The sequence below is a fragment of the Uloborus diversus genome, chromosome 2 (genome assembly GCF_026930045.1).
Source record: "Uloborus diversus isolate 005 chromosome 2, Udiv.v.3.1, whole genome shotgun sequence".
Taxonomy (NCBI): Eukaryota; Metazoa; Arthropoda; class Arachnida; order Araneae; family Uloboridae; genus Uloborus; species Uloborus diversus.
In genome coordinates, this window is record NC_072732.1 from 108171145 (window position 1) to 108191095 (window position 19951).

Sequence of the window (19951 nt, forward strand, 5' to 3'; positions counted from 1 at the left end):
GAACTTTTATTTTCCCAACAGTTAGTTTTTTTATTAATTTTCTTAACTGTCCAAATTTGGAAATTCGGCATGCTCTTCATAACTTTACAAGTGAATCATAAGCAAAATAAACAGCTATTAAAACACAGGTTGACGTTATCATGGAGTAATGTATCTGATGGAGGGTACCGTATATCAATTGTGTTTAAAAACAAAATCACTGACATATACATAAAGAGTGTTATAATCCCTTAATATTTGTTTAATTAAACTCAGAAAGGGGTGATCAGTAAGGGATTTTAAAAAGGCATCAAATTTAAACTAAGTGGATACGCATCAATTGGAATTTTTTAACAGTAGCTAAGTACCTACTAATGGAGAAAAGAAAGATTGCATCTGGAACCATTTTGCGATTTGTTCAAAGCTTTGGATACAAAAGGCTTTCGAAACTCCCAATACCGCAGGGGGCCAAAGTTAAATGGCTTTCCCATCGTCTCTTATACCCCCTAACAAATTCATTCTCCTCCGTTTCTTGGAATTAGGAGCCGAAGGCAATGGCAACCTCCGCCAATTCCAAGAAACTCCACTTCAACATTGGCGACGAAAGCATGTCAGCCGTTCCTAAAAGTTGGCTTCTGTACGTATTAAAGGTTCCGTTTCTACGGTTACTTTCTCCGCCAAACAAAAAAATCGGTCACGAAGTGATCGTTCTTCATCCCTCTAACTTCCTTGGTTAAATCCTCACCAGGGTAGGTGCAGTGGTTATTAGTGGAGTATAAATACATAAAAAAAATTTTCCTTGCAAGAGAAAGGAAGTTACAGGGAAAATGTGGCCTATGTGGTTCTTTAGGAAGGTGAAAGAGGCTCTTAATTAAATGCAGGTTACTTTTCGACAGTTTAAAATGCCAATAGTTGCGTTGATAGGATCTTCTATTGTAAAGCTAAGCATGATTTTAAGTCTTTAGTGAAGATTAAGGAAAGAGAATTAAAACAAAAGCTTACAGACAACGTTGATAGGGGTCTGAATCAGTTTTTTGCCCATTCTAATTCTGGGAAAGCTTGTATCAGTCAAGTAGTCCCACCACTAGACAAGAATATTACCATAACCTTAAAGGATAGGGATATTTTTTTTTTAAATGCTTTTAACGGAAACTATTTTTTCAGTTTATATGAGTCAGATACAAGCTAATTTAGTTTGAGGATTTTGTGAATTATTATTTGGAACAATTTAAAGTATCTGATGCTCTAGGACATAATATTTATCCAAAAATCTTAGTTTTGTGTGCACACGAATTAGGAGACATTATCTAAAAAAATTTCAATGCTTCATATAGCTCGGAAATAGTGCCAAAAGACCTGAAGCTGGATATTACTTTAATGAATAAGTCCCTTTCTCATTGACAAATAAAACATTGGAAAAAAAAAATCTTTAAAATTTTCAGACTTTTACAGAAAGCACCCTTAGATGAGTTTTCTTCAAATCCTTAAAAAAGGGTACTAAAATTGTTCCCCCAACTTTTAATTAACATTTACTGAAGGAATTATTTATCAGCATTAATATGAAAAGAGCTCTCTGATTTTTTCTTGGCAACAGATTAACACTACTTTTTGTTTCATTAATCAGTGAGGAAAAAAAATGTGGATCCTATATTACCTTTCTGACCACATATTTGTGCATTTCATTTAACTTTATGCCGTGTCTGTGTGCCACTTTTGATTACTTCGAATTACACCCGGTACCAGAAGAACTTTTCTTATAAACATTAGTGGTCGCCGGTAGGTAATGTGTACTACATGTATTTTTATTTAAAAAGGGAATTGATGTATACATGTGTGGTAGAAGTTATGTTTCTTAATTGCATTATATTTAAAATATATTTTAAGATTTTTATAAACTCTTAAAACACTTTTTCCAGAACTATATTATTAAACTATCAGTACTTCTTAATTTTATTTAAAAAACGAAATAATTATCAAGCACTGGTCAAAAAAAAAAATTTCAAACTAGTAGTGAAATTCACAGGATGCAGAAGGATTGAAACTTCAAGCACAGCAGGAAATTTTCGGCACCTATGCAAAATACACTGGTGTAAGAAATTAAGAGAATTTTCAGATATGGTCAATTATCTCCAGAACTACTAAGCCAATTTTAATGAAATTTAGTATGCATATGCATTGAAACAATACAAAACAAATAATCGTCCAAGATTTAAAATACACAAGCATGATCATAAGTAATACTTGTTAGAGTTAGATGGTATGAAACAGCGGTTGCAAAATTGAACAAAATGGGTTAATAGGATATGACCCCCTCTAACAAACCTATTATCCTTGCAGTGTGACTCCATACTTTAAATGAAGTAATTTATGGGATCCTGGGGCAATTGTTTCCACTTGTTCAACAACACTGTTCTCAGACTATGGATGGTCTTTGGAGAGGTGTTGCGAGTTGCTATTGCTCTCTTGAGAGAGTTCCAGACTTGCTCTATAGGTTTTGAGTCGAGAGATCTGCTAGGCTAAACTCTCCATTGAATATCCTCCCCTTCCAAAAAACCGTCGACCAGAAGAGCTCTATGTGGCCTTGCGTTAACATCCATTAAAATTACCCCAGGACTAACAGTACCTCTCAAGAGGTGAGCATAGGGCTCCAAGACCACATCTCTATTCCTCACAACTATCAAAGAGCCTCTCTTAAAGACATGGAGGGGTGTGTGGCAGGGTTTCCACTACGGTCGCATACTATCCAAATTGCGAAATGGAACAAATCATTTTCTCTTTTTTGCTCCAATATAACAAGAAGGAGGGGGGGGGGGGTACAATCAGAGTGAGGAAGCGATATTGAACTTAACCGTATTTATAAATCATATCTTACATGTATAAACTGTTATTAAGTTGAACAATATTCTTTTTAAATTTGAAGGTTTCCAATTTTAATCAATTCCATTTGCACAAACTAATGAGAATAATTACTGAAAAAAATATGTTTTTGAAAATATTTTCAAAAATTTGGCCCTCTATCTCCTCTTTTCCACTTCTGAGTATACCATAGACAAGTAATAAAAGCTATCCCAGTCAGGGGGAAAAAACAAAACGAAACCAAAAAAAGGGGAAAAGGAAAGATGAAAGAAAATAATAGACAGATTACTTTCAAGAGTAATAATGAAAAAAAAGTGCTGATGTGTGCATCACTTGACTTCCTTTCGCTCCAATTTAATGTCATTTCCCCATTATTGGATCCAATAGTTTACTCTCTAAATATCGCCAATAATGGCCAAAATAAAACCAAAAGAACGCCAAATCTTTTGTCGCCTTTGCGATATGTCACCAAGTGTTTGTTGAATTATAACACCACTTGAGTTTGCATTGATATTAACAATAATTTCCACACAAAAAGGGGTAAAAGACCCCCTTAGAAACATAAAAATGCAACCAAAACGGGAGGTGCACAACTAGACCCCACTAGGAGTCTACGTACCAAATTTCAACTGTCTAGGACATACCATTCTTGAGTTATGAGACATACGCTCATACGTACATATAGACGTCACAAGGAAACTTGTTGTAATTAACTTGGGAATTGTCAAAATGAATATTTCTGGGGTCTATACGTTCTTAGGCACTTATCCATGAGTGGTTAAGCCGAAAAAAAAACTCAAGATTCATTCTGGGGTGAGTAAAATGGAAATTAAGGTCAATTTTTGAGTGAAATTTTTTTTGCGAATACAATACTTGCTTTTTTGTAAAAGCAAGTAAAAAAGGTTTTCCTCAAAAAATGGGTTTAAGAGAGGGGTTAGTGGGGGAAACCACAAAATCTTATATTCCCCCCCTTTTTTTTCTTTTTTAAAATAACACTAGTCTATGCAATTGGATTTTGATATTACGTATTAAATGACAGATAACGAGCTGATGTGTGCATCACGAGTTCCTTTTACATCAATTTCAAATTATTTCCCCATTATTGGCAATTTTAATATGATTCAATAGCCTTGTTTATTGACGAAAGCAAAAAAGAGACCTTTTCTGAGTAATATCATATGTTTTCAGAAATGGTTTCAAGTTTAAGGCAATGATTTTTTTTTCTTTAGATTTTAACATTTCATTTTGTGAGACAGAAGAAAAGAGCGTTGTTCCGAGCAATATACCGAAGCGCGGTATAATGTGGGGCTACTGTATTTCAAAATTGTCCGCCTCTCTTGTCATTTTCACTCCATGTGTCTCTAACCTTCTGTAAAAAATTTATGAGACAGGTTTTTTTTGGGAACATTGGGAGGATTTTTTCCACCTGTAGATGGTCATCTGTAGACTTTTAATTCCACCATAACAAAAATAATGATCAAAAACAGTTATTACATCTCACAACAATAGGAAAGTGGGGTATGATTACCTCACAAGGAGATCAAACCTTGAAAACAACATACAGTACATAGCAGTACAAATTCCCAACAGTCAATTTTTTTTTTATCAAAAACAACGGCTGAACAACCCCTGCTTCAGAACCTCTCCCCCCCCCCCCTTCCAGGCATTGATTTATAATGAGATCATGAAGGACTTTGAACCCGAACTTTTACTTACATCAGTCATGAGCATGGAGGATCATAGACCAACTGGCATTGAACCCGCAACTCTTAAGTCATGATTACAATGCTTACTGACCACAGCAGTCAAGTAAAGTGCCAGGAAACACATTTAGCTCTCTCTTTATTTATTTATTTTTGGAGAAGGAGGAAGGAAGACACAGGGGTAGCAATAGAAAGGAGAAAACTACTGGGTACATAAAAGCATCAAGCAGGGTTGCCAACCTCAGAAAAATAATTTGGGGAGCATCTGTGGTCATTTTGAGGAGTAATTTCAAATTTTGCAGAGCAGTTTGGTATTTACAAATAAATAAATCAATAAAAATAACTAAAATCACTTATCTAAAATTGCTTTATAGCTTTAATAAATTATTTTAAGCACAGTACAAAAATAATTATTTTTAAATTAATAAAACAGCTTTGAACACTATTTCAATCTTTGAATATCCTACACACTAACACTATTTCCATCTTTAATTTTCCAAATTCACATTTTGTTATGATAAAATGACAAAACTTAGGCTTCAAAATTTTCGCCCAGGAAATGCAGAGTAAAAGAATTTCTTTGCAGAGCTACGGAGTTTTTCCAGTTTTGCAGAGCAAAACTGCAAAATGTGGAGTAGTTGGCAACGCTGGTAAAAGCCGATTCCAGAATCACAAAAAAATTATAATTTCAGGGTTCATACTCTATTTGGATGATAAAATTCCATGACATTTAAAAGACTTTTTCATGACTTCCTTAAAATTTGAATGAAAATTTCAATTTTCCATGACTTTTCCAGGTCGGAAATTTGCTTATTTTTTTCATGACTTTCCAGAATTTCCGTGATCTGTACCAACCCTGTAATTTATGCATAATTTTAATTAAACGATCATGTTCATATTTTGACTCACCTTTATTTTTTGATGCCATTTTTCAAGTTTTTCTTTATTTGCATGAAAAGTCTCAATTTGTTCTCTGAAACACAAACATACATTTCATTGATATATATTCTTCATACCTGCAAAAACAGTGCAGATAGGAGTAAAATACTTTATTATACTAATGCAGGGACCATGTTAAGCATTCGCCAATGTGCCAAATCGTAAAATCGGTGAACAAAATCTGAATTTGACGAATTTATTGGTGAACAGATAGTTCTCTAAAATATACACAGAGGGAAAAAAAATCTCCCTTCAGATGTCAATCTAGATAAAAATGAGGTCTGTTCACAAAATTCGGATCCCTAAAAACGAACCTTTCACAAAACTCCCGGACTAGCAATCACTGAAAGTTGTTTTATTCTTGGACCACTCCGAGCAGATTGAGGTGCGCACACGAGCGTTAGCATCGGATCGGAGGAAGGATGACATTTGCCTCTCTCCTTTTTGAGCCACTGTACTTGCGCCTCTCACTGATTGGATATCGAGTGCGCAGCGTGGCTACCGAGTAGAAAGTGTTGGCGAATGCTTTGTTGAATGGCGAGTTTGTTTCATTGCGTTTGATGTCTGAAACATCGGAGTAAGATAGGAATGCAGTCTTTATTTCGTTAAAAGCTTTTATTTCAACTCTCAAATTTATTAAAGAATGATAAATATCACTTAAAGTTGTTTTTGCCATTTTTTCCTTTGAAAAATTACATATGATTTGTGAAAAAACTACGTAATTTGCATTTTTTTTCTCACCAAATTCCTAAAAATGACCAAAAATTCCTGGATATACCCCTGCCCTTATCCTCAAAAAATTGTCAAAAATTAAGTTATACTTCAGCCCAGTAGCAGAAATTGCGAGACGTGCATCGCAGATTTTTCAGTGGCCTGCAGATAATTTTACCACTATAATTTTACCAAAAAAAAAAAGAAAGAAAAAATTAATAAAAAAAAGAAAGAAAAAGAAATACAACTTGGGAAAAATATCGTTCGGAGTTCGTTTTTTCACAGGAAAAGCGATGGATGCTTCAGCATTTCAGCTAGAAACATAGTCGCCATATTCGGTCATTCATAAGATCTAAGTCGATAGATGCTTAAGTGCTTACACTTTCCAAAACAAAGGAGAATTGGATGTTTCATTTAACTGCAAACTAATAAAAATGACTTAAAATGTGCAGCAAATATATATATATTTTTTATTTTTAAAAATAGTTTTCTTGAGAAATGAAAAATTTTATATTTAAAATTTCACCTTATCCTCATTGCTTTGGACGCAAAAGCGCTAAAAACGTTACAACTTTAGTGCAGTCTCAAGAGGATTTTTATTTTAAAATTATTTTTAGCAACAAATTCAGAAATTAAGATCTTAATTTTTGGCATAGTCGCCATGTTTGGTCATTCCCAAGATGTTGGTACAAAAGACTCTTTAAGTGCCTACGTTTTCATAAACGGAATTGGATGTTCATTGCAATTCAAAACATTCATCTAAAATGCAGTTTCCTGTGAACTTCTCATTCACTAATTTATTTATTTGTTCATTTTTTGAAAAAAAAATTCAAAAACCTATTTCAACTTGAATTTTCCATATGAATTGAACAATTGTTTTTCATAGTGTGCAGAGTTCTATTTATTTTTATGAAAGTAGTGACCCCCCCCCCCCCCACACACACACACCCTTTTTATACTTTAAAACTCGGCAAAGGCGGGGGCCACTAAGGTTTTCGGGTCTAGTGGCCACTGGCCAGTTGGAACATATCTGAATCTTGACGTTTCAAGGGACTTGTGTATTTTATGAAAACTTAAAATAAAACTAATAATAATGCTGCAGATTATTTTCAACTGCCCAAAACAGTGTCGCAGACTGGCTAGAGAGTTTCTGCTACTGGGCACTTCACTTTCTGATTAAATATTTCTGCAGACAAAAATACATTAAAATGAGTAAAAGTTAAGTCTTTGACTAAGACATTTGAAATTTTGCTAATACTTTAAAAATTTGGCTAATTTACTGGCGAACAATTCGAAATCCTTAGCGCAATCCCTGTAATGTACATAATTTAGCAACCAAATGAACTCGTACAAACTTAAACACTTTTTTATCTTACCAGGGGTCTGGCCAGAGGATATTTGGGTCCGTTAACGGACCCTTCACAAAAATCCGATCAACCAAAACGGACCTTTCACAAAATCCCGATCAAACAAAACGGACCCTTCACAAAATTCTGATAAACAAGATCGGATCTGTCACAGATCGTTTATTGAAAGAGCAAATCTGAAAGTAAAATAACGCATATTTTTGTGTATAAACCGATAATTTTTGGAACCTTTTTTTAAGTCAAATTAGAGGAATCATCTTATACAAAATCGGCTAATTTTGAAAAAAAAAAAAATCGGCACTCTTGCGATGCTCCTGCAAGCGATAAATAATTGCTACTGCCAAATAAATATAATGGTTGTTTGTTTTATCACAGCTAATTAGGGGCGGTGTTGTAAACTTTTCCGAAAAGGCATTGGTAAGCACTTTTCTCCGCTCATGATTTAATAAACAATAATAATATATATCTGCGAAATGAACTTAGAACTGCAAAGGAATAGTAAGGATGAGGAAAAAATATGATCGCTTCAGATAGGGTTACCAATTCAGGGGTCTGTCCAGGATTTTTCACAGGGTCCGTTTTTTGTGAATAATCAATTATTTTTGTGAAAAATCAATTAATTTTGTGAAAAATCAAATTTTGCAAAAAATTTTTTTTGTAAAAACGAAATTTTTGAATTTTGAGGTGGCGCAAACTGCATCATTGACACTTAATGTTGAGTGTTTTCCCTCTTTTCTGTTGAGAATATCATTCTTGAGTGTGTTTCGAGTATTGGAGGGCAGCATACACTCTGGGAGATAGGCATCCCTCAAGTATCAATATTTATTTACCATTCTACATTATGTTAAATTATACTAGAAATGTTATATGTATAGTATTTAAAATAATTGTAATAAAGAAATTCAGGCAGGGGTTCAGCATTTAACTTTTTGAATCAAGACATTGTTAAAAAGCATAGAATTTCGTTTAAAACTTTTAAACTCCATGATTTTTACAAAAATAAAAAATATTTTAATTGTTTACCTCTTAACAAAGCATACTAAACATTGAAAATTTCAAAAATCAGATTCCCATAGCGGATGCAAAGAGATCGTAATTCTCAAAGTGAAAGCCTCAAAAGTATAAAAACGGCTTGTAAAACAAATATTTCTGATAAAATTATTTAAGAATTGCACTTTAGAGTCCTATGATACACATTTCATTAATGTCTGGACACAGTTAAATCAAAATAAATAAATAAATAAAAAATAAACCATCGATTCAGAATTTAATGTCTTGACTCATAAAAGAAAATAGAGTTCCTCTTTAAAAACTTAAAATAAGCGTTGTTACAAAAATAAAAAGACTTCTCATTTATTTGCATCCTAATAAAGCGAAGTTAGCCTGAAAAAAGAATAAAGTATGATTCTCATATTGAATGTAAAAAGATTGCGCTTTTCAAAATGTTGGCATCTAAAGAAAAAATCAATAAATAAAAGAGTTTATTTAAAATTAATTATCCTTTTTAGCATCGAAAAATCAAACCCATATAACTTTCTCCCAAAATAACAGTTAAACATCACAGCCGCCAGGCCAGATGCTAAGTAGGCGATAAGTTTAAAGTTGGTAACCCTATCTAAAGCGATTACATTCATCCCCCCCCCCATCCCTACTATCCTTTGCAGTCCTAAGTTCATTTCGCTATATGTTATTGTTTATTAAATCATGAGCAGGGAGAAAAGTGCTTACGACTGACTTTTTCAGAGAAATTTGCAACAACACCCTGCATAAAACAAACAAGCAAAATTATAAACCAAACTGACTTTCAGCTATTAATTTCTTTTATAGAAACCAACAATAAGCATTTATTAGGCCTTAGTAGTTATTTATCACTTGCAGGAGCATCACGAGCGCCTTTCTTTTTTTCTTTTGCAAGATTAGTAGATTTTGTATAAGTCGACACCTCTAATATAACTTTAAAAAAGGTTCCAAGCATTATGGTTCGAAATATGCTGCGTTATTTTGATTTGAGATTTGCTCTTCCAATAAACAATTTGTGAAAGATCCGTTTTTGTTTATCAGAATTTTGTGAAGGGTCCGTTTTGGTTGGTCGGGATTTTGTGAAAGGTCCGTTTTGGTTGATCAGATTTTTGTGAAGGGTCCGTTAACGGACCCAAATTTCCTCTGGCCAGACCCCTGCAATTTCAAAATTATCACCGCTTAGCGTCTGGCCGTTGAACCTTTATAATAACTTGATTAGAAAATATTCTCGTCATTTTGCCAGCTTGTTAATATTTGCGTTTTTACAGTGCAGTGCGATGTTTAATTGTTGTTTTGGGAGAAAATTATATTGGTTTTGATTTTTCGATGCTAACACACAAGTATGATTAACTTTAAATAAACTCTTTTAATTACAGTTTTTTTTCTTTAGATGTCTACATTTTGAAAAATGCAATCTTTTAACATCCGATATGAGAATTATATTTTGTTCTTTTTTCAAGCTAACTTCGCTTTACGTGAAATACACTGCCTTCCAGCCGAGGACTGCAGTTTCGTGCTTATTAGCACTCATCAGCCCGGCATAGGAAAGTGACTGAGCTGGAAATGGAAAACCTCTTAAGGAAGCCAAGAGTGCGAAACAAACTGGTAGCTAATATAGAATTAGCAGACCAGACGACTGACCGAAGCAATGGTTCGGTTCAACTCGAGAGATTGAACGCGAGGCAAGGTATATTCAGTAAATTACCGCCCATTAGCCAGGGCTAAAGCAGAAATACGTTCACTCAGTATTATGCAAATTTTTATTGATAATTTTACAATTAGGATTCAAAGCTGCCATTACTTTAAATTCTTTATTTTTTGCAGAATCAAAGACAATTTAATGTAAATTAAACACAATTTCAAAGTATGCAGCCCCCCCCCCCTTTAATGCCTTGAAAATTGAAATGGGGCACAACAAACATTATATACTTACGATTCTGATGCTGTTGTAAAAATAGTATATATGGAATTCAGTCGGCTCAAATTATCAGGAGAAGCTATGAAAAAAATATAATTCAATAGTTAGGCAATTATACATATAACATAAGAATGATGCAATAGATAATGTTTCCCACTTTCAAAATCAGTATGAGGGAAGGGAAGAAAATAAATTCAAGTTGCAACATCCCCTCCCTTTTTTTTATTCCCAAAAAGTATTTCAAAGTTATGATTACAGAAATAGAACGTCCTAAATTGAAAATCATTCAACAAGGTTCAGAAACAAATTTCAAATACTCTTCCGGTTTATGAGCATTCTATACTGAACATTTATTGACAATGAAAAAATAAGCAAAGGAAGTAGTACCTTGTAGACTCTGATTATATAGTGAAACTAGCAGTACCTGCACGGCGGTGCCCGTGCTAGTTTAACCCGGGAGAACTCGCGGTATTTTTCGTCACACGAGCGCTCGCAGGGGGCTCCGTAGGCCCAGAGTGGTTATTTCAGTAAATTAAGTTTGCAAAATAGAAAAAAAAAAATGTGTTTTCGACTCTGAATTATAAATATATAAACAGCCTCTAAAATATGTTTTAAAAAGTAAGGTTTAAGAAAGTTTTATGATACATGAATCTAAATCTTCTTCTAAGCATTACTGATGATCGCTTTACTGTTCTGTGTCAACTTCTTCATCATCTTCATTAAGGGAGTTCTTATCCGTTGAAACCTCAACCAACAAGGTCTGCAACCTTTTTATTTCATCTTTGTAGCTTAAATAGCGATGCATTTCACAACCTCTTCCTTTACATTCACAATCTGAAATGAAAAGCGTGAGCGCTCGCTCCGGGCCTCTGAGGCCCGAACCGGAATTTTCTGGGAAAAAGGAGGAATGTACATTCCTGAAAAGCATGTGGTCAGTACGTAAGTCACCGTAAACGCAGCTACTATTGACCACATTCATTTCCATTGAAGGGGTGATTTTTGGCAGCATAGTTTTGTAATGACCGGGCCTGAGAGGCCCGGTGCGAGTTCTCCCGGGTTAAAGGAAGTCTCTTCAAAAAAATCCCCCCCCCCCAATGTGAAATGATCATTTTTAAAAAACACCTTTTACTCTTTGGAATTTAAAACTTCACCAAAACATTTGAAAAGATTTACAGTAGCTTTAAAACTCAAAATAATCGTCCAATTATATAGTTCATCGCTTAACGCGCCAAGCAACCAAGTGATATGTTGATTTCGTCAGTCTTGAATTTATTAGAAATGATAGGTTTTGATGCAAATTTTACTAACAATTTAACTTTTATAGTTGAACCTTGGTTATCTGAAGTGATCAATACCAGACCATCTTCAGTAAATCGAAATTTCTGGATAAATTTTCAGGGGACGGGACATGTTAGGGAGAAGATGCTTTTAAGCCATAACTTTTTAAATTGCATTTTTAAAGGTAACCTACATTTTCTGTTAATTCAATTAAAAAAAGCAACATTTTTTGCTTCAGGAATCACATATATTTTTAAGTAACAAAATTTTGTTCATTTCTGGTTTAAATGATTGCATTTAATTAATTAAATGTATGATCGGTCATGCATGGCACAAAAAATCTTTTATTTTTGTTATTTTGAACAAATTTCAAAAACTGTTATTTTGGCAGAGCTATTTTTGTTTGATTAACTTTCATAACTAAGCAACTTTTTTTTTTAATGGTTTTCATGAAGAATGAAGCACTAAGAAAAAAAATCGGAACAACGTTTTTTAGACCAGATACCTGGAGTATGTTGGTTCACTTTTAAAAAATCCACAAAAACTATTCCAGTGTTAGTAATAGTAAAGTTGCTAAAAACCCAAATTGTGCTGGCTCTTGAAAAAATATGACAGTAGATGTTGGTCAATTTTAATTACATTGATCTTTTAACTTTGGTTTTTGATTTTAATCACATAACAGCATTTGTTTGGTACAAATGTTGGATAACATGTTAACTTTAAAATTGTAATAGAATTTGCTTTTGTAATGTGAGGACCCTGGGACTGTGGCAGGTTGATTTACTTCACAAAGTTCTCTTAAAATATTAATATAAAAAAAGGTTATAAATTGAAAATTTTCTGGGGTGATGAGAAACATTTAATGTAACTCATGGTAGAAATAAAACTACTAATTGAATTTTATGATGAGATAGACCTGATGAATGAGATAGATTATGATAGAGTAGAGAGCTAGACCAATGTGCCTCGATTCCCCCTATACACTTGCACAGTCAAAATTCTTCTGAAAAGTTTTTTCTTAAATATAAGTTGTAATTCCCTTTAAAGAGCTACTTTTATTCTTTTTTTTCTGTGCAGGCTGTTCCACGCATTTTGGTAAAGAAAGAGCTGTGTTGAAACAGTTGCAAAAGGTAGAGTCCGTAATCAAATTTAAAAAATTAATAAAAAATACTGAATTTAAATTTTCATTAAACTTTTTTTAGAATATTGTAACACTATGGGTGAGATTAGAAAATATTCAACTTAGTGATATAAAATGCATAAATAAAAATTTTTAAAAACTTTTCTTCTAATTATTGTTACGGACTCTAAAATCCTCATTTTCACAACTTATAATTTTATAACAAATGCACTTTTTGAATAAAATTATCATCTGTAATAGAGATGGATCATTTACTTTATTTGTCCCAAGCATCAGCTTTGGCTTAAAATTCAGTTCTTGTCACTATTGAAGGAAAATTCAATGTAGAGTCCATAACAATAAAAGTTTTATTTTTGATGTTCCGATTGCGATTACATGCAGAATATGAAATAAAGAAAAAAATATGACAATCATGTCGTTTGAAGTAGGCTTTTTTAATATACGAGGGTCGTCTGAAAAGTTTCCGACCTTGATATGAAGATGGCAGCACTAGTAATTCAAAGTGGGGTGTCCTTATTTAGGCATTCTTTGGTAGCTCGGAACCGAAATTGGCGCCAATTTGAGCTCAAATTGTTTGTTTGTCAGCCATTTTTTTGAGTTGATGTTACAGTTTTTGTGAAAATGGAAAAAATCGAATATCGAGCTGTCATTCGCTACTTGTTTTTGAAGGGGAATACACCTGCCCAGATTAAAGATGAGTTGGACGCTGTGTATGGGGACTCTGCTCCATCATCTACCACAGTCAAATGTTGGGTAGCAGAATTTAAACGTGGCCGTACCAGCTTGGGTGATGATGAACGTTCGGGTCGGCCCAAAACTGCTACCACTGACGAAAACATCGCCAAAGTTCATCAGATGGTGCTGGATGATCGTAGATTGAAGGTTAGGGAGATAGCAGAAGCTATGAATATCTCCAAGGAACGTGCTTGCCACATTTTGAACGAAGAATTGGGCATGCGCAAGCTGGCCGCACGTTGGGTGCCGCGTTTGCTCACTTTGGACCAGAAACGGGTCCGAATGAACAGTTGCAGTGCTCTGTTGGCGCTATTCCGGCACAACAAAACGGAATTTTTCCGACGACTGATCACTGTAGATGAAACCTGGATTCACCACTACACCCCTGAAACAAAAACGCAGTCAAAACAGTGGACTGCAAAGGGAGAACCAGCTCCAAAAAAGGCCAAGACAGTTCCTTCTGCTGGGAAAGTGATGGCAACTGTTTTTTGGGATAGCCATGGAATTATATTCATAGACTATCTTGAAAAGGGTAAAACCATTAGAGGAGCATACTATGCGACTTTACTTGACAAATTAAACAATGAAATTAAAGAAAAACGGCCTCATTTGAAAAAGAAAAAGTCCTTTTTCATCAAGACAATGCTCCAGCACACACCTCAGCAGTTTTAATGGCCAAAATCCATGAATTGAAATATGAACTGATTGAGCACCCACCCTACTCACCAGACCTGGCCCCAAGTGACTTTTTCTTGTTCCCTAAGCTGAAAGAAGCTCTTGGGGGACAAAGGTTTTCTTCAAATGAAGAGGTAATGGACGTCGTGAACAGTTATTTCGAAGAGAAAGACTCATCGTACTATTTGGATGGGTTAAAAGGATGGGAGCATCGCTGGATCAAGTTTGTGGACTTACAAGGAGACTATGGTGAAAAATAATAGTCAACTTGGAAGGTAAATATTGTTTTTCTTCGTCAGGTCGGAAACTTTTCAGACAACCCTCGTATATATAAAAATTTATCATTTTAACCAGTTTTGTTATGGACACCCCTATGTCACAAATACAGTGAAATACCCCAATAGTAGTAGGGCTGGACGATGTAAGAATTTCTACATCGTAATGCATTGCCAACCTTACATTGCAAGGTATGTGCTTTTTTTTTTTTTTTCAATATTTTGTTTTTTAAGAGTTTTACTCATAGTTGTCTGTGTGTGTGTTTTAAATTTTATAAAATATATTCGATGAAAAATATCGATTCCATCAGACAAACACATTCTAGCACCAGCAATATACTGTCAAAATAAATAAATAAAAACCAGCATTGAATGTGCAAGACAGCAAAAAATATTACAGACAGGGTGTGATGAGATAAAGTGGTCATAAAATACAGGTTTCTCAACCTAGGTAAAAAATAAATATAGGAATTTATTTTAAAACTTTTTTTCTTTTTTTTCTTTTTTTGAGGAAAGCCATTTTTCCCCAAATTTTCAGAAAAAAAATGGGTGAATGAAAACATTTTTGGTAGATTAAAGGGACCTCTCATTGGGGCGTCCTTGTTCACACCAGTATTTTGAAAAAATTAACAGATTAGAACTACAATGATCGTGGACCGGCGTCTTTTGCATCGATGCTTGGATTTATAGTTAATTGGATTTAATAATTTAACAATGAATTATTGAAATTAAAAAGCATACATCTTTCATTTAAATTTTTACATTATTTTAAAAAGTACAACAGGTTTCATCATGAAATAAAAATTTCTTACCCTTCTTAGTTTTTTCTAAAAATGCAATTAGTTTCTTCAGAAATGGCACATATGTTTCTTGAATTTCGGTAATAACGGAATTGTCAGGCTCTGCCATCTAAAAAAGAATTTTTTTTTTAATCATTACTTTACAATGCTAAACACAAATGATAAAGCTGTGCTTTTATTAGAACAGATAGGAGCATGATTATGATGCAAATGGGAAAAAAAAGGGAAGACCATCATATTGAAAATTTAGGAAAAGGCATCTTACAGGTGGATTTTACACTGAGCACTAGTACAGATGTCCTGCAATTTTTCCGTTGTGAAAGCTAATAACCTGTCAACAGTGGCTACTCCCCACAGACTCAAACCAACCAGGTATCAAATAATAGGCATCTTAGTTGAGATTTATGGTCTCAACTAGAGATGCACGGAATATTTGGTTTGGTCGAATACTTTACTGTTCAGCAACTGAATAATAAACAAGTTTAAATGATTGAAAGTCACAATACAGTACCACAGAATAAAATTCATTCAAATTGTTACTTATTAATTTTATTACTTTGAAAGTAATTTTAATGTAAGAGAAAACACTCAGCAGTTTTTTTTTTTTTTTCTTTGCCAAAAAACTGTAACTTTAAGCTCGTTTTTGTTTTCACTTATTTATTTATTCATTTATTAGTTTGTTTTTGTTCTACTTTCTTCATTGTACATACACTTGTTCATCATTGATAAATGTTGTTGTGTTGCGCAAAAATACCAAACAATTTTACTTTACTGTACATATTTTTAGTTTGTAAAATTATGCATCAAGAGAGCCAAATTTTTGAGGAACAACTATTCATAACTTATCAGCCCATCATTTTAGATTTGTGTGGTTCCATGACTTTTGTTATCTCTGGCATTTGCACCACCCAATTCCATGGATAACCAGAAGTTTACAGTCTCAGTTAGTAGTACTCGTTTCAAAATTTAAGAATAATGAATTTATAAAATCTTCATATGGCAAGGGAAGCGGGGCTCCCCCGGCTTGGGCTTAATGAAAAAAATTCTCATATGAGATATGAAAATCTTCTATTTTATTTCCATATATTGAAACTTTGGGGAAAAAATATGTCCTTTCCCCCCTCCCAGTGATCTGTCCCGATTTTTGGATTGAGAACTCTGGTCACATTTGGGGAGAATGAACACCAAAACAAACTTCCAACAAAATCTTGAAATAGAAGTACGGTAAACTCTCGTTTTACGAGGGGGTTACATTCTACGGAAATGCTGAGTAAATGAAGACTTAGTAGAAGCGCAAAACAGGGGTTAGGTTCCACACATAAAAAATACTTCATTCTAGTGATGACTAGTTTTGTAATATGTTTAATGTATACTTATATCAACAGACATGCATAAAGAAAACAAATTAATTTAATGTTTATAAAAAGGGCTGTAATGATAGCCTTTTGGCAGTCATTAAAAAATTTTCTCTAGTTTTTTGCAGAGCATTTATGCAACTATGATCACTTGCATCATTCCCATGATAGAATCTTCCTTCACTAACAAATAAGTAAGATTGCAATTGTCAAGGAAGGGCTCAAAGTTTTCAATGCCAGTTTTTGATTGTGTGTCATTGATGTTGGTATCCTCGTTCGATTTGCCCTCCTTTGTCACACTTAAAAGCTCTTCTTCCAGTGAGCTCTGAACTGTGGGATTTTAATAACTTTACTTGGATAAATTTACTTGAGCTCGAGAATCAATCGTATAAAAAAATGTCTACACTGGCCCAAGGCCAAGCTTGATTATTAGAACACCAAAATGCGATTTGTTTCGTGTAATCTGCAATCTCAGGAGTTTAGATTTTGAAAGGGAGGAAAATTTTATCTTTTTGCATTGACGCATCCAGGTAAAACCAAAACTCATTTGCGTGAAATAAAATAAAGGTGTCAAAACTTAAATGCCTTATAATCAAAACAGCCTAAAATGAGGGTCAACTGAAAATATGCAATGAATACTTCATTCTAAATGAAATATTGTGCAGGTTTGTACATTCAAATTAAAATCATATGAAATTTCTTTAGATCTAATTTGTATTTTTCATAATATTTTCATTACTACCTTGGTAACTGCAATTCACAGCATAATAATTTCACGCAAGAAGTACTTCTGCCAATTTTACACAAGAATCTCTGCAATAAATATTTTCTCCCAACAAATATGCAGCAAAACTTCCTTGAAGACATTATAATGTCTCACAAATGAGATTAAACATGTGCTTTAGTCCTGAATGTGTTGATCAATCCGAAGATTCAAAAAGGCGAAAATTTAAATCCACTAACAAATAAAAGCATTCTACAAACAATGCAGAATAAAAAAAAATTACTTTTGCACAGTTTCAACACACGAGCTTGAAAAGAGTTCAAATATTACGAGTTAGATATTTAAAACATGTGTCAGAACGCAGAATGATCGCTTGTAATAAATCATGAAAAATACGAGAGAATGACAGAATTTTCAACACGAAAAAAAAATGTTACTGACAATTTAGTACATATAAGCAAAGACTATAAATATATCAACTGCCATTTACCACATTTAATACAAAGTATAGAGTGATTTACCTCGTCAACTTAAAAAAAATACCTCTGGAATTAGATCATCAAAACTCCTTTCCAAACATTTATCTCAGTATTTTTATTTCAAACATTTAAATCAATAATAAATACACCCGATAAAGCTAAACGGTTTCTGCGAATGCGAAGCGAATAAAATCATAGTTGCCAAGCACGTTAGAGAAAATTGCGAAGAAAATATAAACATTTTAGGCTTAGCGCACTGTCGTCTTCCATTCGTTGAGAGAAAAGACCGGTTGGCGCCACGAATCAGTGGTTGGCGCCCTTCTCTCAAACAAATTATCATGAAATCCGCCAGACGGCGCTAAAAAGAATGAGGGAAGGGTGGGTCTCCATACTGAGTTGAGAAATGTCCCTTCTCTGGCAGCTGCCTGCGCGATCAACCAAACCATTGGTAACATAGGAAAATTCAACATTGTTGACTTCAGTTTTGTAAACGGAATTCAACTCTTTGTAAAACCTTTTTTTCCCCCTCCTGCGCAACAGCCATTCTAAAAAAACGTCGAATCATTATCTGCTATCGACCCTATTAAGGAAGCCCCTCGTCTTTTTTTGAGCATTTACGATTGCTAATTGTTTTCATTTGACCGTCCTTGATGTTGTGGTTCCCTTTTCAGCTTGGACGAGGGGCCTCTGCAGTACCATCGCTGTCCGTCTCTGCAGGCGCGCCTCCTCTGGTCCTGACCAGAGGAGGCGCGCCAATTGAACCACTATCCAACGGAATCCGCATGTCCTACATGCGCGCGCGCTTATGCACACTCACTCACACACAGGGGCGGATCTAGAGGGGGGCCATGGCCCCTCCCAAAGCGTTGTGATTGTAGGAATTTTTTTAAGGAGAAAAAAAAATTGTAAGAATAAGATGACAAAATTTAACACATGTATTTTACTGAAAAAGAATAATAGGCCTTGATGAGGAACCTGCATGGGTCGGGTAATCACGGAACGTTGATGGATTTGAATAGTCTACAACCTAAAACTCCCAAAAATCAACTCAGTTTATAAAAAAGGTGGAGGAAGAGGTGTATATTCTTGCTGAATAGATCATCTTCAAACAGTAGCGTATTTTAGGGGGGTGGGGGGGCCGAAAAGGAGGAATTAATTTAACTATTTTTTTTATTATTTTTTTGTTGACTTCTGTGTAGCAATTTTTTTAGTAAAAAAAATTAATTTCTTTCTCAGCTTATAAAAAATGCAAAATGAAAGAAATCATATGGTGGTTTCTTAGTAAAACCATGATATTAATGGAAACGGCATAATATGGTATCAATATGTTACTTCAATTGTATCATGGCTTTAAAAACAAATTAGCAACTGCTCTCGAATTCACACAGGAATAGCTTCTGAATTCTTCAACAAAACTTAAATGTTATGAGGCTATGATTTTCTTAATCTTATAAAAAAATTTAGGTAAGATAAATTAATTTATAAAAACTCAAATGAGGTATGGTTTTTTTTTAAAGAACTTTATCCACGTGTTATAATCATATGACAATGTTCTTAACAATTAAAACCTCTTATTGTATAGCATCAGCATCTAGGTGGCATGTTGGGTTTAGTATTTAATTGGCTTGAAACATTAAAGATATTTTACGTTCACATTCAAAGTATATTGGTGTATAACATTTATGTATTTAAAGTAGATTCATTTGTCTAAAAGGATCTTAAAAAATAATAAATAATTTTTAAAAAAAATTAATTTGAATTTTTGGCATCTTGAATTCAAATTATGTTTTTCGTTATCAAGAACGTGTGTGTTTGTGTAGGCGTATGTGCGTGGGTGCGTAAGTGTATGTATGCATGTGTGAGTGAGTGTTGTGTACGTGCGTGTGCGTGTAGGTGTTCGTGTGTGTGTGTGTAGGCATTCGTGTGTGTGTGTGTGTAGGCGTTCGTGTGTGTGTGTGTGTGTGTAGGCGTTCGTGTGTGTGGGACATGGACGCCA

General features: G+C 34.1%; 1 protein-coding gene across 1 annotated transcript in view; it reads right to left on the bottom strand.

The window, feature by feature from the left end:
* The window catches only part of LOC129216473 (zinc finger protein 521-like), a 70152-nt gene extending 51936 nt beyond the window's left edge, over window positions 1-18216 (bottom strand). Inside the window, exons 1-5 of the mRNA XM_054850688.1 lie at window positions 17998-18216; window positions 15410-15506; window positions 10509-10572; window positions 5448-5511; window positions 2029-2049 (exon numbers count right to left, since the gene is read on the bottom strand). Coding sequence (XP_054706663.1) covers window positions 2029-2049; window positions 5448-5511; window positions 10509-10572; window positions 15410-15506 — 246 coding nt within the window. The 5' untranslated portion in view covers window positions 17998-18216. The remainder of the gene's footprint in view (window positions 1-2028; window positions 2050-5447; window positions 5512-10508; window positions 10573-15409; window positions 15507-17997) is intronic.
* Between the last annotated feature and the right edge of the window lie 1735 nt (window positions 18217-19951).